Source organism: Vombatus ursinus, unplaced genomic scaffold, assembly GCF_900497805.2.
Source record: "Vombatus ursinus unplaced genomic scaffold, bare-nosed wombat genome assembly UNPS02014770.1, whole genome shotgun sequence".
NCBI classification, from domain to species: domain Eukaryota; kingdom Metazoa; phylum Chordata; class Mammalia; order Diprotodontia; family Vombatidae; genus Vombatus; species Vombatus ursinus.
The window spans coordinates 28,577,046-28,602,411 of NW_020954548.1; the positions used below are offsets into that span (position 1 = coordinate 28,577,046).

Consider the following 25,366-nt stretch of genomic DNA (forward strand, 5'->3'; position numbering starts at 1 on the left):
CAAAGGAAGGTTCCTTATTTATCCCCAGGGCACACTTTCCACACATACAGGATCACCTCTAGCCCTAAATAAAATCACTTACCTGCTTTTCTTGGGCATAAATTCTACCACTCTTACTCATTCTAATAATTTTTTTCCCAAAGAGTTTCCCCCAAATCAGAGAATCTAAACTCCTAGATTCTACATTTTACCCACGGGGACTCAATGTTCCCACTCTCATAGTTTTCCTTTAACTCCCTTCCAGTGGATAACATAGGGCTACCAATCAAATCCCTAGGGTATTGATTTGATGTTCTCTTAGAGCCTTTTTAACTCTGACATCCTGTGACTAGATAGGAAGAAATTAGGAAATTTGGGATTTCATTCTGATAGGAAACTCCTGGATGTAACCTGAGAACTCAGTGGTGTAGAGATTTTGAATTTATTCAATGTATCATAGGCAGGTTAATGTCTTGGAAAAAATAACCTCACTCATCTATTCAGATATACTGTTGTATAAGTATAGGCTAAAAGAAAAGTGCCACTTAGGGTCTGTATATATTAGCAGTGAGGATTCAAGACCTTAATTTGAATCAAATATTCACTAACAAACCAGTTTTATTTTAACAAGAAAAATTATAGGGTAGAACTATAAGATACATGAAATTTTACTTTATTCTGATGATAATAAACATTAGAAGCATGCATTCTATTTAGTCCAAGATGGGCATGAGAATTTAGAAGTTTTAAACAAGAGTGCAAACTTCAAAGAGTAATACCTACAAGAAGAGGTAAAGAGAAATGATTTTTCTTCGAGAAGGTCAAGGGAATTTAATCTTCAATTATACATTACACATAGAAGGTGACCAGTTTCTTTCCTTTTTCCAGGGATAGAAGGACTGGAACAATGACATTAACAGTACAGGGGGTCTTAGATAAGAAGAAACAATTTCCTGACAGAGAAGGATGTCAAAACATTTCAAAAGGCTGCTGAGGGAAGCTGTGTAATCTCTCCAACTCCTTTAAAAATAGAAACAGTCATCTATTTAGGATGGTTTGGATACAGTTCTGGGGAAAGGTTCTTTAAAGTCCCTTCTAGACCCAGGATTCTGATATGCCAATGAGCCCAAGTTCATTTGGGGATTGTAAATGATTACTTTAAGCATTTCTCATTTCACTGATGCAGCATCTTTCAACTGGTACTTTTGGAATCAATAATCCAATAGAAATGGCCATAAGATACAGAACAGATTTACATCTTTAAGTCAGACCCCAAATTTTCTCCACTCTTTCTAATTTTTTATTCTTTTTGCGAGGCAATGGGGGTTAAGTGACTTGCCCAGGGTCACACAGCTAATGAGTATCATGTGTCTGAGGCAGGATTTGAACTCAGGTCCTCCTGACTCCAGGGTGCTCTATCCACTGTGCCACCTAGCTGCCCCTTTCTCCATTCTTTTTTAAAAGGAGGGATCAAGTTATATAGAAGAATCAGGGGAGGATTCATCAAGTTGAGGCAGAAATAGGAATTTGACCCCTTCCACCTGAATATTAACATTTCCTGGCTGTCTTAAGAGTTATGTTTTATAATAAATAGAAAATTGATGCCATGACTGTCACAGACTATTTTATGAATGAGGATGAAGGACTGCAAATTATTATTACTTTTAAGCCAAAAGGACATTTAATTAGGAGATGGGAACTCTGTCAAAAAGTTTTTCAAACTCTTCAGCCCTGTCTAAGTTTTCTAGAGTATAATCAGATGTAAGTTGTGATGGCAGCTTTTCTCTCAAGTGTATTCCTTGGTGTTTAGTAAGAGCTGAGCTTTTGCTGAAGCTTTTACCACAGTGAGAACACTCATAAGGTTTTTCTCTTGTGTGAGTTCTCTGATGTTCTCCAAACCGGGTACAGTTACTAAAACTTTTTTCACAATCCACACATTTGTAAGGATTCTCTCCTGTGTGTATTCGCCAATGGGCGCTAAAGTGAGAGCTGTTGGTGAAACTTTTCCCACACTCACCACACTGATAAGGCTTCTCTCCTGTGTGAGTTCTCTGATGTATTACAAGGCTTGAGCTCTGACTGAAACATTTTTCACACACACTACATTTATAGGGTTTCTCTCCTGTGTGGATTCTCTGGTGAGCACCAAAGTTTGAGGAGTCATTAAAACTTTTCCCACACTCAAGACATTTAAAAGGTTTCTCTCCTGTGTGGATTCTTTGGTGTCTTATAAGGCTCCTGCTTCTTCCAAAGCACTTCCCACACACATTACATTTGTAGGGGTTTTCTTTCTGATGACTTGCCTGACACGTAAGATGTGAGCTCTGAAGAAAACTTCTCCCATATTTGAAAAATCTGTAAGGTCTCCATCCCATGAAAGGTCTCCGATGACCTATGACCTTTCCTAAATCTCTCTGCTGGGTAATGAATTTCCCTTGTCTTTCTCCTGGGAGGCAATTTCTCCATTGTCTTTTGGACTTGCAGTCCCTCTTCTGGTCTTTTCCTGGATCAATATCATGGGGAATGCCATCTTTAGACTTTCCTGATAATGTTGAATGTAGGTCCACTTTCTCATATATTTGTGTTGAATCTTTCTTATTCCTACTACTCATCTCAAAACCTGAAAAAAAAAAGAAAATGAAAATGTGATTCTATGCCAAAGCAAGAGGAGGAAGTATGAGGTATTATGTTAGCTTCTGGAGACTATAAAGAAAAAAACTAACAGTCTCTGCCCTAAAGGAACTTATAATCTGTTAGTGGTAATAGTGGTAATATGATACACACCCAATAAAATAAAAAATAAAACACAAAGTCGAATGTGATGGAGCAAAGGGAAGATCTAAAATCTGAGGAAGGAAAGAAAACTTTCATCTGGGGAAAGGAAGGTGAAGTGGGAAAGGAATTAATGAAGGATTCATGGAAGAACTGGTACTTGAGCTGAGCAATGAAAGAAGATTTCTGTAAGTAAAGATGAGGAAGGAGTGTATTCCAGGCACGGTGGATGGGGGCAGTTTGCATGTACAGGAAAGTGTAGGACAAGAACAAGTAACAACTAGTCGTCCAGTTTGGGTTAAGCACAGACTGTGTGTGAAGGAGAATTGTGTGGATAAATCGGCCAAAGTAGGTTGGAGCCAGATTGTGGATGGTCTTAAATGTCATGTTAAAGAGTTTGTACTTTTGTCCTACATACAACAAGGAACCACTGAAGATTTTTAAGTAGGGTACTCAAATGGCAAGAATTGTATGTTACAAAGATTATTTTAGCAGTTGTGAGAAGGGCTGAATGGAAGAGACAGTAGAAAATTAAAATACAATGAATAAGAAGGCAAAAGTAGGGAAAATGCAACCCAAATTTTCAAAAAAAGGAGAAAAGTCTGCAAACTGTAGGCCACTTAGCTTGATTCTGATTCCTGGGAAAATTTCAGAACAGATCACTCACAGCTGGTTAGTAAACGACTAGAAAAAGAAGCAGTGACTACAAAGAGCTAGCTAGAAGGAGATGGGGGCATGTAATAGATGGTAATATAAATTGATGGATCAGGAAGTAGTTGAATGGCCTATCTGAAAGAATTTTTAATGGGTCAATGTCCTCTTGGCAGGAGGTCTTCAGTAAGGTGCCCTAGGTATCTAAGCTTGGCCCTGTGCTATTTTGCATTTTTATTATTGACTTAGATAAAGGCATAGTTGGTCTACTCATCACACTGACATAAAACACTAGGTGACAGTCAGGATGTAAAAAGATCTTGACAGACTACAACATGCAATGGAATCTAACAATATGAAATTTTAATAGGGACAAATGTAAAGTCTTAAAATTGAACCCAAATTAAAACTGGGTTAAAATCAGTTTCACAAATATAAGATGGGGGAGGTGTGACCAGGAGCAATTCTTCTGAAAAAGATCTGGGGGTTTTAGTGGACTGCAAGCTCAAGATGAGTTAGTGGTATGATGTGGAAGCCTAAATAACAGATCACAGGCTACACTAGTTTCCAAGAATTGGGAGATGACAATCTCATTGTACTTTGTCCTTGTCAGACTGCATCTGGAGTATTGTATTCAATTCTTGGCATCACAGTTTTAAAAAGGCATTGATAATTTGGACAGTGTCCAGAGGAGAGCAACCAGGATGGTGAAGGGCCTTAAGTCCACGTCGTAAGAGAACTGAAGAAACTGTGGATGTTTAATTGGGGGAATTAAAGGGAATGATATTAGTATTCAAATATTTGAAGCACTGTCACATGGAAGAGACTTGTTCCTTTTGGTCCCTGATGGTAAGACCTCTGTGTGGAAATTTAAAGAGGCAAATTTAGGCTTGACATTAGAGAAAAAACTAACAATTGGAGCTGTCATAAAGTAGAATGGGCTGCCTTGGGTGTAGCTGATCCCTAATCAGTGGAGGTCTTTGAAACTGAGGCTAGATGACCACTTGTCAGATGAATGCATTGTGGGGATTTCTTCCCAGTATGGGCTGGAATCAGAAGGCTGTTAAGATTTCTTCAAACTCTAAAATCTTTTGATTCTGATAATCAATTCAGTAAACATTCATTCAGTGCCTATGACGTGCAGATCACTGTGCTAGGTTCTAGGTACACATAACTGAAAAACAACACAGTTCTTATCCTAATAGCATTTATGATCTAATACAGGAGATAAAACAGGTATAGAAACAACTATAGTAGAAGTGTGACTAAATGTAAGGGATCAAAGAAAGTAGCATAGGAGATTTGAAGAGAGAGCACCACTAGATAGAAGAAAAAGGGAAGGCTTCACTGAGGAGGTTGCAACTGAACTTTAAGGAAAAGTGGGTTTCTAACAGGCAGAAATGTGGGAGTTCCAGGGATACGGAAAGGCAGGGGCAAATTCTGAGAGGTAGGAAAGGACAGGAAGAAATAAAGGAGTAGAGAACGGTTCAGTTTGGCTAGAGTGTAGAGTTGGTAAATGTAGCAAACACAGTTGGTAAAGTAGGTTGAAGGCACATTACAGAAAGCCTTGACATCAGGTTAATTCAATAGATGATGTGGAGTCATTGGAGAATTTTTAAAAAGGGTGAAGTGACATGTCTGATAGAAAGTTTACTTCAGTAGAAATGTGAAAAGGGCAAATTTGAGGACGAAAATGGAGGCTGATCAGTTAAGAAATCATTACAAATGCTCAAGTGAAGGCTTAAAGGGATGACTATGAAATATATTTTGGAGGTAGAACCGACAGGACTTGGTAACTGTTTCGATGTAGGCATTGGAGAGGGAAGAGTGAGAGATGACTCCAAGGTTGAATGACTGGAAGAATGGTGGTGTCATCAAGAGAAATAGGAAGTTGTGAGGAAATATTTAAAAGGAGGTTGGGGGAAGATGATTAGTTTTAGATATGCTGAATTTATATTAGTAGGACATCTAGTTGAGGCTGTATTATACGCAACTGGAAATGTGAGCCTGGGGCTCAGGGGAGAAATCAGTAGTAGAGATCTAGATATGAGAATCACTTGCAGTAAAATTATTCAAATCATGGATGTGGTTGAGATCATCAAGGAAGAACCAAGGGGGCAGAAATGGGCAGATCCTTGGGGGATACAAACTTTGGGAATGGGAGGAGAGAGAGGGAAACCATATAATGAGACTGAAGGGCCAGAGAGATAGAAGCTGGAGAGAATAATATCACTGATGCCAAAGAATAAAAGCATATCAAGGAAGGGATAAATATTATCAAATGTTGCAGACAGATGAAGGATGGTTTAAGGGGAGGTCACTGGATTTGACAATTAGATCAATAATTACCTTCGAAATAGAAGTTTGAGTGCTGATAATAGATAGTGAGGAAGCAGAGGCAACCAGTACAGACTACTCTTTCTAACTTTAGCACTGACAAAGAGGATGATAGCTCAAGGGGGCAACAAGGTCACTGGAGAATTTTTATAAGTATAGGGCAGACTTAATTATTAATGTTGAAACAATATCCCACACTCTCAACCCCTACACAAGCTTTGAAGTAAGTAGATCTCTTTGGAATAGGCCAAACAATATTCATGGTCATGAGAAATAGTAAGAAATGATTTCAAAATTCTCTATTTCAATAAAATGTAAATAAGTATACGTTAAAGTGTTACATGCAGTCTAGAATTCCCAGCATTTCCTGTGTTACTGAAAATGGGTCTCAGCACCTTCATTTCTTCTCATTTTCTTTACACTCCTCAGTCTGTTTTTCCAGTATTAGACAATATAGATATATCTTATTCCCAACATTACCACTAGCTAGCTGTGTGACTCTGAGGAAGTCATCTATCCTCTTCGGGCCCTACTTTTCTCATCTGTAAAATAAGAGGTTGAACCAGAAGCTCTTTAAGGTCCCTTCCTAGTCTAATAGTCTATGACTCTCTGAATATTAATATTATAAACAACTCACAATTGAAGGTTTGTGTGGTTGTGAAACTGAAATATTAAGTGACTTGCTCAGGATCACCCAGCTAATGTTTAATGAGTAAGTATTGAAAGATATTTTATTCAATTCAATTAAACAAACATTTATTAAGCACTCAGCTGCTGGGGACACAAATAAAATTGTCCTACTCTCAAAGAGCTTATACAATACACAAGCAACCCCCATACTAGTCAACTTAAAAGAATAATAATCTAATAGCTAACATTTATATAGTACCCACTAGGTGCTAGGTGCTATACAATCATTACTATAAAGACTGGGAATTGGACAGAAGGTGCTAACCTGCACCAGTGGAGAGAGTTTCCTCATCTGGTAGTTCCCTATATCAACAAAGTCACAGATTCAGTCCCAGTCCCTCCTCCCTACTGTCGTGAACATGGCTTGAAGACATTTTGCTACAGCACCGACTTACTAAATGTGCTTCTTCATCTATTTAATAACATTGGCATTTTATCTATGTGGCAGAGTGGCCCCTCCCCTGCTCACTCTACAGGTGAGGTACCCTGAAGCAGAAGCTGGACATGCAAAATGAAGCCTCTTCCAGAGCTCCTATAGCTACACAGCATAGGGTTGGAGTTTACAACCAGTTCTGAGTTAGTGGAAAGAGGCAAGATGGATGCTCAAGACCTATAACTGAAGTGTCCATTTATTCTATCTTTGTGTTTTTCAATTCTAACCCATTTTCTATATCCAACAATTAGAACACCAGATTTCCAAAAAAAAATAACACTGCCCCCCACCAAAAATGTCCTCAGTGTGATTCCTTGTTGAACACTTCTTGCTATAGTGCTAAGAATTGTGATTTGAGTTGGATTCTAGTCCTAGCTCTGCCTCTAACTTGCTATGTGTCCAGGGGCAAGTTACTTCCCCCTCTAGGGGCTTCAGTTTCCACATGTGCAAAATGAATATAGCTAGACTAGAGCTCTCCTAGCACTAAGGATCTATGATTATATCCACTGCTTCCCCTTTGTTTGGCTTATTTGTTACCCCCCCCCCCCCCCCAAAGCACATAGTGCAATATGATTTCTCTTTAGAATGAGGCTACCTTTCTCCCAATTTTCTTTTGTGTTCAGTGATTCTCCCTCAAATTTTTCCTAGTACTCTCCTTGGCATTCTTTGACTCCTATCACGTTCTTTCTTGTATCATACTTAACTTGTGTACAAGTATGATAGATTCATTAGATCCTGAGCTTCTTGAGAAAAAGGACTGAGTCATTTTTTCATCTTTATATTTCCAGAACCTAGCACAGCACCTTGAACATAGTAGGGCGCTTAATAAATGTTTGTTTAATTAGACAAAGTTTTGATATTCCATGAGTTTACCAAATATAGAAGTGAAAGTCTTTAATCTGCATTTCCAAGGGTCTCCTCTTGGAATCCTTTACAGGATTGGAGTCATGCTAGCAATATGCCAGGTTTCTGGCATGGTGACTATTTTTAACTTCAGGTTAGTGTTTAGTCAACATTCCCACAATTTTACTTGATTTCCTGTAGAATTCTTTTATTCAGTAAAAAACTTATCATATATGTGCACCATGTACCATGTGGATACCAATTTCAGTGATTTAATCTCAATGCACCAGTATGATTTTTGCTGGGATTCTCCTGCATTAAAAATACCTTCTTTTAGTTACCAAACATCCTGAAAAAGTGATTTAGATCTATATCTCAACACTTGCCCACTGTTTAACTCCCTACAATTGGGCTTCTGCGCCTACCACTCTATTGAAACTGTTCTTTCTGAGGTTACCAGATCAAATGGTATTTTCTCAATCTTCATCTTTGCTGACCTCTCTGAAGCTTGTGATCCTGCTGAGATGCACCCCTGCTCTCCTGCCTTGGCATCTGTGACACTGCACTGCTCCAGTTCTATTTTTCTACCTATCCTATTTGTCTCTACTGGCTCTGCTGCTTGTCCTCTAAGTGTGGGTGTCCTTGACCTCAGGCCCTCTGCTTTCCTCTTTCGATAGTGGTCTCCCTTGGAGGTTTCTCATCCACTTCAGTTGTCACTGGTCTCTCAACTCTGGAACCAGCACTTTTTGACTATGCCCTACTTTCTCCCCTTTCAGGCTATGACCTCATTGAGGAAGGTTCTCACCGCTTAAGTTTTGACCCAAAGTTAGAGTGCCTTGGGACTCAGGTTCCTCTACCAGTTCGTTGGCACAAATTCTTTGGCTGTCACAGTCCTCCACCATGGCTGCTTGTAAGGACTCCTCATGTTCCCAGCCTCCCTGTTCTTGAGGTTCAATCTCAACACCATTTTCTCCTCGAATCAGAGGCATTACTTCTTCCAGGTTATCAATGGAGGGGGCAGAAGCCTGGGCATTCATTAGCGCATCCAACTCCTCATAGAAGGCACATGATTCTAGCACACTGCCACTCCTTACTTTGCGGTAACTCTTTTGAAGGCTTTTGAACTTGGTCCGGCATTGTTCTGGTGTCCGAAGGAAGCCACATTCTTGAAGCTGCTCTGCCACTGCCCCGTACACTTTGCTCTTTCGATGACAGGCTTGAAGGGCTTCATAAAACCGAGACTCACTAAGAATGTCAAGGAAAGTCTTAGTTTCCTCATAGCCCCAGTGCACACCTGCCATCAGAGCACAAAGTTGAGAGATAAGAGTAGAAGCATGATAGAAATTACAGCCAAGAGCAGCACCAGATAAGCTATTGATTTTCTGTAACAATTTTCTGAGGAATCATCAGAAATTATTTTTTATGGCAGGCTGATGAAAGGATATTCAATCAAATTACTTAAACTGTGACCCAGAAATACTACTCCAAAGTGGTTTACACTCCAAAAGAGATCAAAGAAAGAGGAAAAGGACCCATATGTACAAAAATATTTTTAGTAATGCTTTTTGTGGTGGCAAAGAATTAGAAACTAAGCAGGTACCAATCAACTGAGGAATGGTTGAACAAATTATGGTATATGAATGTGGTGGAATATTACTATGTTGTAAAAAATGGTAAAGGGAACTGTTTCAAGAGAAGACCTGTATGAAATGATACAGAATGAAGTGAGCTGAACAAGAATTTATACAATAGCAACAATATTGTAAAGACAAATATCTGAGAGACTTAAGAACTATAATCAATGTAACATCCAACTACAGTTTCAGAGGTCTTATGAGGAAACATGCTACTCACCTTCTGACAAAAAAATGATGTATTCATGATTGCAGATTGAGGATATATTTTTTTGGACATAGCCAAATTTGTTTTGCATGACTATACATATTTGTTTTAAGGGTTTTGTTTTTCTTTCTTGGAGGGGAATAGGGAAGAAGAAAAGGTGGATTTTCATTAATTTTAAAAAAATAAAAATTTTAAAATTCAACAAAAATATTTTAATATTTTACAAAGTTTAACTTATGAGCTAAAATATTTTAAAATTCATCAAGAGACCTTCAAATCTACTGGTATTTATTCAAATTTCATAGAATCACAGAATGTTAAAACTAGAACGGATCTTAAAAGACCATATAGTCAAAACCCCTCATTTAAAAATTTGGAGGCCATGAGTGATAAGAATTCATTTAGAATGGATTTTAAAGCCCTATATCCTCAGCCTTAACTCAGAAGAAGCATGAATATCACAGAATCAGGAAAGCAAAATCTTTTTTGGTCACTGTGTATACCATGGTATCAAACTCAAATAGAAATTGATCTTCACCAAATTATTGATTTAGGAAACCATAAATTAATATTATCTATGTTTTACTGTATTTTTATTTATTTTGTTAAACATTTCTCAATTACATTTAAACTTGGCTCCAGCCAAACTTGGGAGTTTTGTGGGCTGTGAAGTTGACACCTTTCGTGTAGACTGCATACCTGTGTGAAATAGAGAATTCAATGAAATGTAGTAATTAAGAAATATAATAACTTATATTTACATAGTGCTTAAAATGCTTACAAAATACTTTCTTCACAACCACCTTATAAGGCAGTTAGTACAAAAATTGTTACCCCCATTTTATAGATGATGAAACTGAAGTTGAGAGAGCTTAAGTGAATAGAAGTTGAGAAGAGTTCAATTTAGGCTTCAGACTCCAGAATCCCCCATATGCCACAGTCAGTGGAGTAATGAAGGGATGGTTGTGATCTGTATTGGTGGAAGGAGTAACCACTTCAATGAAAAGCCAAATCTATAGAAGTATCAAATTCATTCATTCCTAGGACCTTATGTTATTTATACAGAGTTCATTTCTCCATGGTGAACTGCAGTGAAGTCCTTTTATTTATATCACAGTTCTAAGTTTGAACACTGCACTCTCATGGAAGATACCTTATCACAGAGGACACACATTGAGCTAGGAACTGAGAAATATATGTCCCAATGCCAACAACACACAGGAGTCAGAAATTTTTATTATCTATGTGGAACTGAAACCTGCTACCGAATTAGGGTAGGGTCACCTCTGGACAGTTTCAGAGGTAGTTAGAAATTTGTTGTTCCCATCTCATCCTTAAGGAATTTTAGCCTACAGCTTACCAAAGGGTCATGTGAATGCCCTCCAAAAGATCATTCAGATGTCTATTAAACCTGCAAGAGTCTGTTTCCCTTTTAGTTCTCTGCTTATTCCTACAGCACATCTTTCAGAAGACTGACATTTAAACTTTCCATTTACTACAGGAGACCCTTAAGGATCTGCCCCAGGTGCCTAATTATTTTCTGTATGCTCTAATACTGGAGTAAGTACTTCCCTTCCAACAATTTAGTTATCACCCTAACTTAAACTACTTTATATTATATTTAAATATCTTTTTGTGTTTTAAGTATCTTTTAAATGGTCTGTTTATTTTAAAGGGGTAAGGTCCTTTTATAAGTTTGTGAGTTTTTGATAGTTGATGAGAGGACTATTGTTATGTATGTAGGAAGGTTATATGAAACTGACGAGAGGGAGTAGGTCACCTTAAAAAGAAAAAGAAACACAGAGATAAATCTTCTGATCAGATAGTATTCTACTGCAGATCACTGGCATCACCCTTATGGCTTTCTACTTTTGTTTTTGGCAGGAGAGGCAGGGAAAACTAGGGGTAGGGAAGATGAAAGGACATGTTTTCTCTTTGGAATATTTCATGACTTGCTGTATAAGAAGGATGGTTGCAAGGCTCTGACCACTGGAAAACATTCCCACAAACATGTCACCAACCCTGGGGGAGAGTCAGTCTCTTCTGGGGTGTCAGTGGTATCACTGTTTACCTGCTGAAGTATATCCTAATTACAGGCAAAGTGGTCAAGAGGAACTAAATATTCTCTTTAGGGCAGAGCAAACCTCATAAAGTAACATTATCTTTATGCAGGTAATACATATTTACTTATTTCTGAATTCCCTCATTTAATTATGTCTAAATAATACTCAACTTCAGGATACCTTTGAGGTGCTACTTCACTGCTGATTTAAAAGAATCATGATGAAACTATAGCAGTTTAGCTTTCTGTTAGTCCTCCACTGGGCCCAGCTTCCTCCTCACAATGGGCAATGTCATCATTCTCCAACATCTCCAGCAAGCAACTCAGACGTCATCTTCTGCTCATTCTAAACATTTTATTGCCAAATCCTGCTGCTTCTTCCTTTACAGCATCCACTGCTGGCAGAGGCTTGGTCTATAGATTGGCTGTAACCTAGACAGCCAGAGGGGTCAAACACAAAGCCCCATGCAGTCTACCACACTCCTGAATGTGGCCTGAACCAGATTAAGTGTAACTGGGAATATTTAACAAAATAAACAAAAATAACACATAGATAATATCACCTTTGAGAATTAAGTCCACATGCAGCCCCAAGGATGCTTCTGTATGGATTTGTGGCTCCACTACATCTTGAGTTTGATACCACTGCCCTAGATCACTACAAGCTGCTCCTCTTCCTTAATGGCCTTGCTGCTTTCAGTGCCATACCCCTTTCTCTAACCTTTCTACTCATGTCAACATTTTCTTCTTTGTCACCATGACTATACTGTTCCCTTTTCCTCCAAGAGTTCTTTTATTGTAGAAACATGTAAAAAATTGGGAAACAACTTGGCAATAATACAATGAATATAACTGGTGGCAAAGTCTGTACTGGTTGTACATTTTTGCAAATACTCTAATGAAAGGAATGTCAATAAAGAGTATCATCAGTTTGTCCTTGAGGTGTATGGATCAAGACCAAGAGTCACCACAGATTGGTCCTTGAATGTCCAGATTAGACAGACGAGACTGATGTACGATGTACCTCTTATAAGGGAGTGGGTAGAAGTACAAAGTCATCTAGTGTTCCCTATTACTTCCTTAATGCACCAGAGCTGCTGGAACCATTCTTCAAGTCTTCAGGTTTAGAAGTTAGTTCAGACTTGGAAAGGAACCCTTTGGGGAGAGCTACAGATCTCTTTGGTCTGAGCCAATTAAGGTCAAGGTCCTTAAAAGTGCTAAGTTCATCTTGGGTTTCAAGCTAGAAGAAGCTCCACTATAATAATGTGATATGTACTAGATTCACCTTGCTGTTAGGAACACCAAATTTCCTTTTATTTTTGGTTGTGAATGATGTCACTGTGAAGAGATGGGGCATAACAGCAATCAAACAATAAATCAAAAAGTATCTAAGCACCTACCATACTAGGGCATAGAGATACAAAGGCAAAAATGAAATAGTTACTGCCCTCAAGGGGCTGATATTTTACTGGGAGAAACAATATAGACACATAAAAATATAAGCAAAATATAAAATACACACAAGTAAATATAAAAAATATGCAAAAATAACAATGTAAGGAATGTATTTTGAGTTACTTCCAAAAACTTTGAAATACCTAATATAATTTTATTATGTAATTCACAAAGTAAAGATAAAGTAATTTAAATAGGGAGGCAACAGTAGCTGGAAGGATCAGGAAAGACCTCATAGAGGAGATAGTGATTGAGTTTTGAGGGAAGTTAGGGATTCTATAGAAAGGGAGGGGGCAGTTTTATGATATATAACTATGTTGTAATCTTGATTTAGTCACTTTCAACACAATAATTTTTTCCCCGTACCAGACAACACAACATTTATTTTTACACCAAAATAAGGAGAAAAAAATCTTACCACTTAGGTTTTGGAACAAGGCTGGAGCCCCAGAGATCTCAGGCTTTTGGGTGAACTCAATGCCCATTTCATCACCATCAGATTCATCTGCAGCTTCTTCCTGTTCCCATATGTCCTGTTCTTCAGCTTTGGGAGTGACATCCCCTTGCCCTGGAGGAGAAACAGTCTCTTTTGGGATGTCAGTGGTTGTGGCATTGGGTCCAGGATTCAACAGGGCATCCATCTCTTCATAGAAGGCACAGGGTTCCAGCATGTGGCCATTCCTTACTTTTCGGTAGCTCTTTTGGAGACTTTTGAACTTGGTCCTACATTGCTCTGGTGTCCGGAGAAAGCCACACTCTCGCAACCACTCAGCCACTGCTCCATACACCTGGCTATTTCGAGGACAAGCCCGAAGTGTTTCATAAAACCGAGACTCTCTGAGAATTGCAAGGAAGGTCTTGGTTTCTTCATAGCTCCAATGTACTCCGGCAATCTTTTCATCTTCCAAGGTCCATGGCTGCTGGTCTCTCCAGGTTTTTCCGTTCCTTTTTGCCAGTGCCTGGATAGGTCCTCGCTTTTCTCCTGTATGGATTCCTCGAAGGACATGTCTCTTATTGGAGCCCTGGAATGCTAAGACCCATGGCTTTTTCCCTCGAGCCAGCTGGGACATCTTCTTAGCTGTTGAAATTGGAATTCCTATAGGAAGAAAAACACATTTCATATTTGTCACAGAAAGTGACCCTGAAATCATCCCTTCATTAATGCATGTTTTTTTTCACATTATATCTTCCTGCATGGAATGCTTCTCTGTGTATTCAAAATCTACCCTTCAAAGTTCAGTTAAAGTCTAACTCCTATTATGACACCTTCTTTCACACATAATACCTCCTCTGTAATCCTATGGCATTTAGGTATTAGCCATAGTTATTTGGCATAATGATAAAATGTCCTATATTGTTATTTAACTTTTCATTCATTACCTTACCAACTAGACTGGAAGCACCAAGAGGGAAGCTATCAGGCTTTATGCTCCTTTTTAAAATTTCTCATATCACCTAGCACTGCACTAAACAGGTAACAGGCACTCAATGAAAGCATTCAAATATTTATGTCCACTACTTGTAGGCAAAATGATATGGAAGTTAGGAGGTGAAAGACTGTGATGAAAGAATGAGTTTAGAACCTATTTATCTCTTAAGGGTATGATGGATCATAAGTAAAGAATTCTGGGAGACATTTTGGCTGTGTTAAATAGAAGGAGGAGGAGGAGGGAATAAGAAATGGAAATACTTAGGTACAGAATGAGAATTAATTCATTTATAGCTCTGCAGAGAACAATGTGTCCTCTGAGGAGAAAATCTTTGCCAAGAAACCTGGACTAAAAGCTTCTACAGCCTTCGATATGTAACATTAATTAAAGTTCCTTTTAGAACGGCCTTAGAGGATGACAATTTGTTTTCTCCTATGGGCAGAGTAGAAGTAAGGATACTACTATTTTGAAGTTCAAAGGAAAGTGATAATTTTATTATTAGTAGAACTGACCACAGACCACACAAACCTGAAAAGGAAAGAAGTCCTTACCTAGTGAAACCATGTTCCTATAATTCTCCTTCATGATACCCCTGCAGAAGTTCTTGTGAGCAGGATTTAGATGCCCCCACTTCTTGTGGGAGAGATTTCTGGATATTCCCGAACATATCAGAGATTCCTGTAACAACACTGACACCTAGTACCACCAAGAAAACATCATTGCTCTTTCCTGAGATGAATGGCTGGGAATGAAACACAGAAGGATCTTGAGGTAAGAAATGTGATCAAGGGCCCTGGGATGGGTTATTTGCTGGTGAAGGGGAGAACCTTTGCAGAACAGCCATGAGGTATGGGAGATCTGCCAGCACTATTTATAAAAAGTTGAGTCTAATCTCCTCCAGAAAATAAACACAGGAGCCCTCCCAACCATCCCAATCATCCCCATGGGATACAAAAGCTGGGAAAGAATAGAAGGAAGCAGTTAGAAATTTAGATGGCAAAGAGACCCCATGACTTTTGGGAAGCCAGAGAAAAGAGCTACAATGTACCTGGGACCCAGTAGTAAGAAGTGGCATAGCCATCACTTCCTGATCTCCAGTATTCCTTTTTTCAGGAAGGTGAGGAATCCATGAAGGAGGTAGTGCTGAGGGAAGAGAAAGAAGCTATTAGTACATTGGGCTTTTTAGTTTTTTAATTACTGCCTCTCACCTTTTTAAAGAACTTTAAGGACTTATATTTTTGTCTTTGTATTCCCAGTGCTTTGTACACAGTGGGCTTTTAATGTGTTTTTAATATGTATTAAATACAAATAGAAGGAACAGAAAGATAAAACCTAGTACTGTAATTATAATGACCAAGCTTGGCCCTGGGAAAGAGTTGAGAAAATGTACTTCTCTTCCTTCTTTACAAAGGCAAAGGGGCTACAGGTGTGGTATACTGCATATATTGTCAAACATGGTTTGTTTTGCTAGGTCAGTCTTGCTAGGTTGATTTTTTTTCTTTCTTTTTTATTTCAAGTGATGTTTTCTAGACGGGGGAGTGATATTTATGGAAATGAAGGTAATGCAAAACCAAAAAAATTAATATTTAAAAAATATGCTTGTTGAACTGAATTACCATGTACAATATGCTGGTTACCATTGCTGTAAGGAGAGGAAGAGACAGAAGTAAGAGATGTTCTGTTTTAGACACAGCTCAAGCTATGGTCCACCTCTACCCTGGAACCTACCACCTAGGGATAAACTCTATAATGAAAAAGCTTACATGGGTCTCTATACCTTTGAGTTTGTTCCACTTTTAAATCCCCTTTGTTGAAACATATATCCTCCCTTAGGTGTACAATCATGAGGCTGTGCTTTATAAGACCAAAATAGTACAAATATTTTAAATCCAGGAATTCCTTCTCACTGTGGGACAGCACCATTCTGAGACAATTCCAAATGAATGATGAATATAATATGAAGTCACTCCATTTTAGAAGTACCAATCCATGTTAGTTAAGGACAGCAATCAATTGCAAACTGGTTCATTCAGAATATTAGTCACATTTGGTTATGAAATAAATATGATGTTTTCTGGGGGTAGCCACAGATTTATTTTCCTAACAGTTTCTTATTTATTAGAATTAATTGATATTCTTTGAAGGGCCATCAACTACTAGATTGGAAGGGGGGGAAGGAAAGTGATCTAGCTAGAGGCTTAAAAATTGGAAAGGATAATCTACTAAATTACTAATCTGTGTTCAAATGAACAAGTGGCACCTAAAATGTTATCAGGTAACCAATATGCCATCTTTCCCCCTTAAGAGTCACTTGGAAAAAAGACTTCAAGGAATGAACATCTGAGAAGAAAAGAACCAGGTTTCCTTTATCAAATTTAAATGATTCCATTCCACAAAGAGCTATAGGATTCAGTAGTGTGGGTTGTAAGTTGGAATATAAAGCAGTCAAAAGAAAGAATTAGGTACTCTCCATGAGCCTCTCTGTACCACAGGTATTCTGCTGCTTTAATGGGGCTGCCCAAGGCCTATAGGAAGACTGTACAGAGGCCTATGCTAGTTTGCTCACCTTACAGTCTCAGTTTCTCTCTTCCTCCTACTAAGGCTTTGCTCTGTAGGCAGCCCAGGATGGTTTCTGATTGAATTAGGGTGAGAATTAGTTCTGAACACTTCAACCAATTAAACAATTTTTTACTGAGCAGACAATCCATGTGCAATTACTAGGGGGGATAAAAAGCTGTACAAGGACACTTGCTCTTAAGGATCTATTCATAAGAGGACCCTAAGCTGGCTTGTAGTTATCACTACTACCTTTCCTAAATGTTCATAAACCTTTTGCTTAGTAAAGCCCTCTAGAATTTTGCCAGGAAAAATTATGATATATATTAAGCTCATCAGTCAAATTTGGGAAATAAGACATAGATATAGAAAAATAATATAAGGTAGTATCATAATTACTAAATGAGTAGAAGACAATAAATGCTATAGGACTTTAGAGAAGGAAAGATCACTGTGTGCACTGTGGTCAGGAAGTGGTTCACAGAAAATCTGGGACTTGAAGTGTGAAGAAGGCTGCTGTGGTCAGTGTTATGGACATTCTAGGTATTAACAAATCACAAGGCATAGGATGTTAGATAGGGAAGGGACCTTAGCTCATTTAGTTCAACCCCTTCATTTTACTGAGGAAGAAACAAAGGCCCAAAGAGTCTAAGTGAGACCCAGGGTCTCATATCCAGTAACTAATAGAACCTGGACTAAAGTCTTGTTTATGTGATGCCAAATGCAGGGAGGTAAATAGTTAAATGAAAGGTGTTTCAACTACTAATTCCCCTCTACAAGCCCACTCCAATCCATCCTCAACCCCAGTTGATTCAGGGAATCTGGAGCAACTCAAATGCAATTACATTCAACCTCAAATCATTCTGCTCCAAAGGAGCTCCAGAAATTTGTGAATTTTAGAAATATGGAAGGAATTTGGGTCCAAGACCTAGACCCATTTATGTAATTTCTCTGCTTAAATTTTCCTGCGATAATTTCTAATCAGAGGCATCTGGGTGGTGCAGTGGATAGAATGCTGGGCCTGAAGTCAGGAAGACCTGAATTCAAATTTAGCCTCAGATACTAGCTATGTGACTGGGCAAGTCACTTAACCTGTTTGACCTAGTTTCCTTAACTGTAAAATGGGAATAATAACAGCACCTACCTTCCAGGGTAGGTGTGAGGATCAAATGAGATTCCTTTTCCATTCCCCTTGGAATGGAAATCACTTTAGGTCATATTTTGGCAGCCTTTCTAAATGTTCTTGCTTTACTCTCCTGGACCAAAAGGTAGTTTAACTTCAGATTCTTAATATATAGTCAAGAAAACTTTAGTCCAGGATAGTTCAGGAGGACATCTAGAGTTGGACAAATGTTAGAAAATGGAACTTGATGGCCAGGGCTTAGCTTCAGGTTTCCAGTTCTATTCAAAATAGAAAATATTCCACAGATACAGGGAGGGAACCATGGAAAAGGATGTTATAATTCTGGACGTTACCATAGTTAAATATTCCTAACATATATGGGAGACCTCTATTTTATAATTAGTATAGGAATGGAAGAGAAGGAAAAGGAAGTTATTCCTTGTATATGGCATGACCTACCTTTCTCCATACTAAACTATATCTTTGCCCTCCTTTAAACATACTGTACAGGACTCATTTATTTCAATGAGGTCTTCCCAGACTAGCTGCACCAAGCTCTAGTCACAGTAGTAAGGTTTGTAAACCACCTCTGATTCGTTATGGTTGCTTTTCTGTTGTTAAACAATGCATTCTTGGGGCAGCTAGGTGGTGCAGTGGATAGAGCACCGGCCCAGAATTCGGGAAGACCTGAGTTCAAATCCGTCCTCAGACACATAACACTTACTAGCTGTGTGACCCTGGGCAAGTCACTTAACCTCATTGCCTAACCCCCCCCCAAAAAAAACCAACAATGAATTTTTACTTGTCCTTTATTTCCCCCTTTAGATTGTAAACTTCTGAATGCAAGAATATGCCCCTATTTCCATTACAAATTCCCCCAGCACTGACTGCTGTGCTCTGAACACTGAGGGATCATGTGACGCTGGTGAAAGAAGAGTGGAAAAGTGAGGAAAAGGGTGTCCTATACTGCTAGCAACAGATTCAGGGCATGACATAATGTTGTGCTAACCAACATTTTAGTCAGGCTTTCTTAGCCAAAGTTGTATCTTAAAAACAGCAACTACTGTAGTATTATCCAGAGCAGGGGCTAGAACTTTTGGTACATGAGATAATTTTGAGTCAGATCACTCAACAGAGGCACATGGGCAATTAGGGTAACACAGAGAGACATGTATAGGAAGGCGAAAAAAGGGGGGCAAGAGTTTGCTGCATCCTCTTCTCCTTATGTGATCATTTTTCTAACCCTACCTTGGCTTCTCCCAGGTTTGACTCATTGGTCTTTGGGCAGATAACCTAAAATCTGTCCCAGTGGTTTGGGTGTCACTGTCCACACCTCTTCTAAAGGGGTTGGCTAGGCTAACTGGGTAGGCCAACTTACTGAGATGGTTATACATGAGTAGGACTGTACTATACCCTATGATACTTTACCTTTCAGAAACTTTCCAGAAGATTTTCTTGGTGGGGCGATGCAAAGGTGGCCATTCTTTCCTCCCCTTTATTCTTGAGGGAAACGGGCAAGGATTTGGTGTATAAACATTAAATTGTATTTACAATCATGAGAAACCTTAGAGTGAATAAATGAAGACATTGCATAGGCCTTTTTGGGAGGGTTCTGCTCAGACTACTGGTATTCAACTTGCTCAGTGGGGTAGAACACATTTATGCTACACAACATGATAGTGGATTGAAATTTCTGAAGCTATTTTACCTTTATATAATGCTTTATGGCTACAAGGTGCATTCAATACATTATTTCTTTTGATACAAAAATCCTGTGAAGTAGGTATTTTAAATATTATTATTCTCATTTTACAAAGAGGGAACTGAAATCTAGAGAGACTGATCCACTTGACTTAGTGTCAAATCTAGGATTAGAACAGAGCTGGGGTCAAAAAATCAAGTTCATATATGTAAGATCAGAGAGACATAGCAGTTTTTATCCAAAGATCTGGGAGATTTAGTGGACTTCAACCTCAATATGAGTCACCAGTGTGATGTGACAGTCAAATATGCTAATGAAATGTTGGGCTGCATTAAGTCAGATGGTATCCAGAGGTGATAACTCTGCTGTTCTAGTCAGACCACCTCTGGAATACTGTGTTTAGTCTAGGGTGCCATATTTTTGGAAGGACAATGATAAAGGGAGAACATCCAGAGGAAGGCAATCAGGATGGTTGAAAGGCCTTGAGGTCATCTCATACCAGCATGAGTTGAAGGAACTGGGCATATCTGCCTAGGGAAGAGATTTAGAGGAAACACCATACTTAAGTATCTGAAGGATTATAATGAAGAAGAGGGATTAGATTTATTCTCCTTAACCCCATGAAGCAGAACTAGGAACAACAGGTTCTTGGGAGTTGCAGAGAAAGAGATTTTAATTTGATGTAAAGAAAAAAAACTTCCCAACAAATAGAGCTGTGTAAAACCGAAATAATTGACCTTGTGAGGTTTCGGGTTTCTCCTCACTAGGGGTCTCCAAACAAAAGCTGACTACTTGTAAGAGACAAATGTCCAAGACCAGGGAGATGACGAATTCTATCCTTGTTAGATCACATATGGAATACTGTGTTCACTTCGAGGCCTCACATTTTAGAAAGGGCACTGATAAGCAGGAGCACATTTATTGGGGAACAAAGATAATGAAGAGCTTGGAGATCATTTGACATGAGGATAGCTTGAAAGATATGGGGATGTTCAAAGAAGACTCAGAGTGGACATGATAGCTGTCTTCATGCATCTAAAGGCTATTATGTAGAAGAGGAATTAGACTTGTTCCGCTTGGCATTAGAGGACAGAATAAAAAGAGTGAAAACTGCATTTAGGCTTGAGGTATCCAAAAGCAGAATGGGCTGCCCTGGGAAGTGTGTTCTCCTTCCTTGGAGATCTATAAAGAAAAGGGAGAAATGACCATTTATCCATTGTGTTGTAGAGGGGATTCTTGCTTGGGTATGGTTTGGTCTAGATGGCCTCTGATGTCTCTTTCACCTTTGAGATTCTGCAAGTTGTTAAGAAATCTGATAAAATGCCTTCATTGTCAGAGTATGCATTACTTTTAGAGGCCGCTCATTTGGTTTCTGCACAACTTTTTAAAAAATAAATTGAGCAAATATTTCAACTTCTTCCAAATCCCTCTTTCACACAGAGTCTCACTCCTAAGTTTCTTTTAAAAAAGAGGTGGTTAGGTTCTAATGAGAGTACTGTTTCCAGTGTAGAGCTCTTCATATTAGAAGAATGAGAAGAACTTGGAGAAGGTCCTGATAAGAACAAAAATGACTGAAGAGTTGGAAAGAAGACATATACAAAAGGGAACTGGAATAATTTAGTCTGAGGGCAGTCTTTAAGTATTTAAGTTGCAACTATGAAATAATATGACTAATTAACAAACCTACCAGAACTCATACATCCAAATGAGTGCTGTCCCCTTGGGAGGCTATATACTTATTCCGACGATGCTGCTACTGCTTCAAATGTTTTTGGAATTCCACTTTGGGAATTGCCTTTAGAACTTTCGACACATTCTTTTCAATATCCTCAGTGATGGCATATCTTCATTCTCTGAGGGTGGATTTGATATTTGGAAAGAGACAGAAGTCATCCTGAGCCACATCTGATGAATAAGGTGGGTAATCAAGCTGTGCGATAATTTTTTGGGGGGGAGTCATAAAAAATGAGGCATAATTATAAAATAATGAAAATAAATTTTTTTTATTACTATAAACTGCTTCTGAGTAAAATTTCCCCCTAAAATCAAAACGACACCTATCTGAATGTAAGACATTGTGCAATTCCAAAAGAGAAATTACAAATATGTTTTGGGCAATGAAAAGACTTCTAGAATAAGCAAATATTCCACCAAAGCAATATTTGAAGGACAACATTCATTTGGATGTATATGACCTGAAATGTATATTAGGAAATGATAAAGTTCACATCTACTGAGGATAGAACAAAAAGAAAATCTGCAATAGACAACAGATAACCACTTCACATTTGTACTTTTAACTTTTCTGGACACTTTCACATATAGGATCTCAGGTATTAGACACTACAACTTGTTACTGAGGTAGGTTAGGGAGTCTTCTTATCTGGAGGTCTTTAAGAAGAGTAACAACCTCTCTATTCTTTGTATAGATACTGAATTTGGTGTAGTTCTGTCCAGGGGCCTAGAGGCAGGAGAATGGTCTGGATCATTGCTTTTCAATCTGTGAGGTTGGAAATGAGATGCAAAGAGCTTTATAATTTGTAGGAAGAACTTTTCAGGTGATGGTAATAGGACCTTGCCCACCCAGTAGAACTGGGTGATAGGTAATTCTTTTCCTGGCTCTCTGGCACACCTCATAATTAAAAGTTTTCTACTATCCAGTGAGACAGACAAAATCTGATCCCTTAAGCTTTTCCATTAGCTAGCTGAGTTAATGATCTACATTATCAGACATTATCATGATGAACAATGAAATGTATAGAGTCAACTATACAAATGCTATACCATAAAGCAAAAAAAAAAACATATGATGACTAGAAAATGGAAAATGATATCAAACACTGGTCTAGATGACTTCTGGGAGACCTTGACAAGTCTAAGACTTCAAGTCTGGTCAAGACTTCCTCATCTACCCAAGATAGACATTTGCTTCTTACCATTCTTTTGTAAGGGTTGGGGCTCCCCTTTATGGTTTAGTTGTCCCTGAAGTCCTAAGTGTAGGTTCCCAGCCTTCTCCTGTGTTACCATCTTAGGCTGGCCCTCTACTTGTTCCATTTGAAAGCCTGGTACTTCCCATGTTGCTCCAAGGGACACTGTCTTCTCTAAGTGCACGTGATTCATAACCTGGTAAATATCCATCATCACAAATGAAGATGGGGGGAAAGAAGGGCAGGAATCAGAGTTAAAATCCCCAAAGAAAATATTCTTCAGGGATACAAGGAATGGAGAGAAAGAATCAGAACTTCATTATTTTGGGGCAATGAAAAACAGTCTGGAATGCTTTGGTTGACAAATCCAGGAACAAGGCATAAAGTATGTGTGTACCTGATTCTCTTAAAAAGGAAGAGCTGGCCAAGTCTTCCTCACTGCCACAATAGAAGAAAAAAAAAAAACCTATTTGAACACAAACTTTACATGTTCCCCAGAGGAAGACTTCAGACAGCTGCACAAAGAAGTCTCTTGCCACATGGCAAGAACTACCCGTGGAAGCAAATAAACATTTAGATGTAATAATGAAGTAATATGCACTAATTTATCCCCACTCTTCCATAACTATGTCTTTCTGTTCCTTATTCCCACTCCTTTCTAATTACATAGATCCGCATTTCCTCTTCTCACCTGCTGCCTCAGTCTTCCAGGCTCTTTCTCCAAATCTGCAATTAGGGCTACAGCTTCCTCAGCACTCTCTGGACACTGCTTCCGTGCCCAGTTCTCAATCTCCTTGGGCAGAATGGTCAGGAACTGCTCAAGTACCAATAATTCCAGGATCTGCTCTTTGGAATGCACTTCTGGCTTCAGCCACTGGCAGCAAAGTTCCCAGAGTCTGCTGAAAGCTTCATGGGGTCCAGATACATCCTCATAACGGAACTGCCTAAAGCTCTTGCGCAAGGTCTCAGAATCAGAGTCTTTCCCTTGAAAGGTTGATTCAGAAGCCCATGAAGTGTCCTTTTCCAACTTCATCATCAAGTGTCCCTCTAGCTCCAGAGGAGCCTTTGCTGGAGGGCAAAGAGCTGTAGCCATCATCAACTTTAGGGTCTACCTCACTTTGGCTAGAGGTTGGGTCACAAATCTTGGTCTTCCTTGACAGGAACTTCTCTGAGGAGGCAGCAAGAAAAAAAAAAATCAACAGAAATATCATAAGGCAAACACTCAAGTCTGATTTTCAATTTCTTGTCTTTAATTCCAAAGACAAAGGGCACTTACACATTCACTGGTCTGTAAACTCTGCTCTACATCCCACAGAGGTTAGATGAAATTAGTTTTTCTGAATACTTTTCCCTCAGTGTAATCACTAGAGCATCAGGCTCTGAGGAGGCAGAGGAAGAAGCTAGTGTGGTATAATAACAAAGGACCAAAAGGAACTAATCCTAGATCTAGATTTGTGACTGATTTGCTGGGTGACCTTGGTTGGGAAAATTGCATCACCTCTATTGTATGTCTGTTTTTACCTCTGTAAAATGAGGTCAGACTCCACTCTTCCAGCTCCGACACCCCCTGTTCTGAGGTCTCTTCCAGTCCTGACACCCCCTGTTCTAAAGTGTTGCTAGTCCGGACAGGTCGCGTTCTGGCCCCAAAGCCCGTAGGAGCCCTGCCAGACCATCCTGGGACGGGGGCAGCAGGGGCGGCGGCGGCCAGGCCGCTGAAGGCTCTCTGCCCTCCTTTGTCTCGGGACGCGGCGCCCCCGAGGAGGGCGGTGGGAGGGGTCCCGGGGCCGCCCCCGAGCTGGGGGAAAGAGAAGCGGGGTCTACGGGCCCGGTCTGTTTTCTCCCGCCCCTCCCCTATATTTCCTTCCCCCCCCCCCCCCCCCCCCGGCCATGGAACCCCCGGCCCCCCCCCGCCCGCTCCACTCGCCTCCCGTCGGCACACGCCCACCGACCCAGTTGCCCAGGGCACCCCAGGCAGCCCGCAGCGGGGGTCCCCCCCTGCCCGGTAGGAGTCTTCGTAACGACTCACCCCCGCCCCGTGTCCGGGCCCCGCCTCAGATGCCAAGCCTGCAGGGCGGGCGAGGCGCGAAGAACGCTGGGAACCGTGCCGAGCCGATGGCAGTGCGCATGTGCGAAGCCGCGGTTCGGCGCCTGAGTCCCTCCTCTCGACCAGCTCGTCCCTGGCTGAGGGGCTGGGGGCCTTTCCTCTGGGGCTGTGGGACGCTTTCTCTGAGTCTCAGGGGGTCATTCACCTGGGATCCGTGAAGTTTTTTAAAGAATAGTTGATAACTATTTCAGTATCATTGGTTTCTTTTGCAATTCTGCCTGTCATTTATTCTAAGAAGGGGAATAGAGAAGGGGACCATCAGATGGCCAGAGTGTTCCACAAAACAAAAAAGGGGGAGCCCCGCCCCAGAACAATGGACGTTCGGATTGGGAGGGGAGGTTTTCCCTCGACCAACGTAGTAATGTGCTTCCTTCTTGCTCAGTGACCTTGGACAAGTCATTTTCCCTCATTGAGCTTCATTTTCCTTAACGAGAAATGAGCTTTAAATCTCTACGAGTTT

At 39.7% G+C, this 25,366-nt stretch overlaps 1 protein-coding gene across 6 annotated transcripts; it reads right to left on the reverse strand.

Moving 5' to 3' along the window:
* Positions 1-1,378: 1,378 nt before the first annotated feature.
* Positions 1,379-24,882, reverse strand: ZKSCAN2 (zinc finger with KRAB and SCAN domains 2). 6 transcript variants are annotated; one of them, XM_027863014.1, is made up of 9 exons: positions 24,324-24,476; positions 24,079-24,181; positions 23,494-23,970; positions 22,812-22,998; positions 15,543-15,637; positions 15,046-15,172; positions 13,483-14,160; positions 8,511-8,999; positions 1,379-2,599 (listed from the first exon to the last, which is right to left on the reverse strand). In XM_027863014.1, exons 3-9 carry the CDS (start codon positions 23,896-23,898, stop codon positions 1,665-1,667), a joined length of 2,916 nt encoding a protein of 971 aa, XP_027718815.1. In that variant the 5' UTR covers positions 23,899-23,970; positions 24,079-24,181; positions 24,324-24,476; the 3' UTR covers positions 1,379-1,664. The 6 variants fall into 6 exon arrangements, with proteins under 6 accessions (XP_027718815.1, XP_027718813.1, XP_027718816.1 ...); XM_027863012.1 differs by lacking the exons at positions 24,079-24,181; positions 24,324-24,476 and adding an exon at positions 24,829-24,882; XM_027863015.1 differs by lacking the exons at positions 24,079-24,181; positions 24,324-24,476 and adding an exon at positions 24,752-24,836.
* Positions 24,883-25,366: the final 484 nt, after the last annotated feature.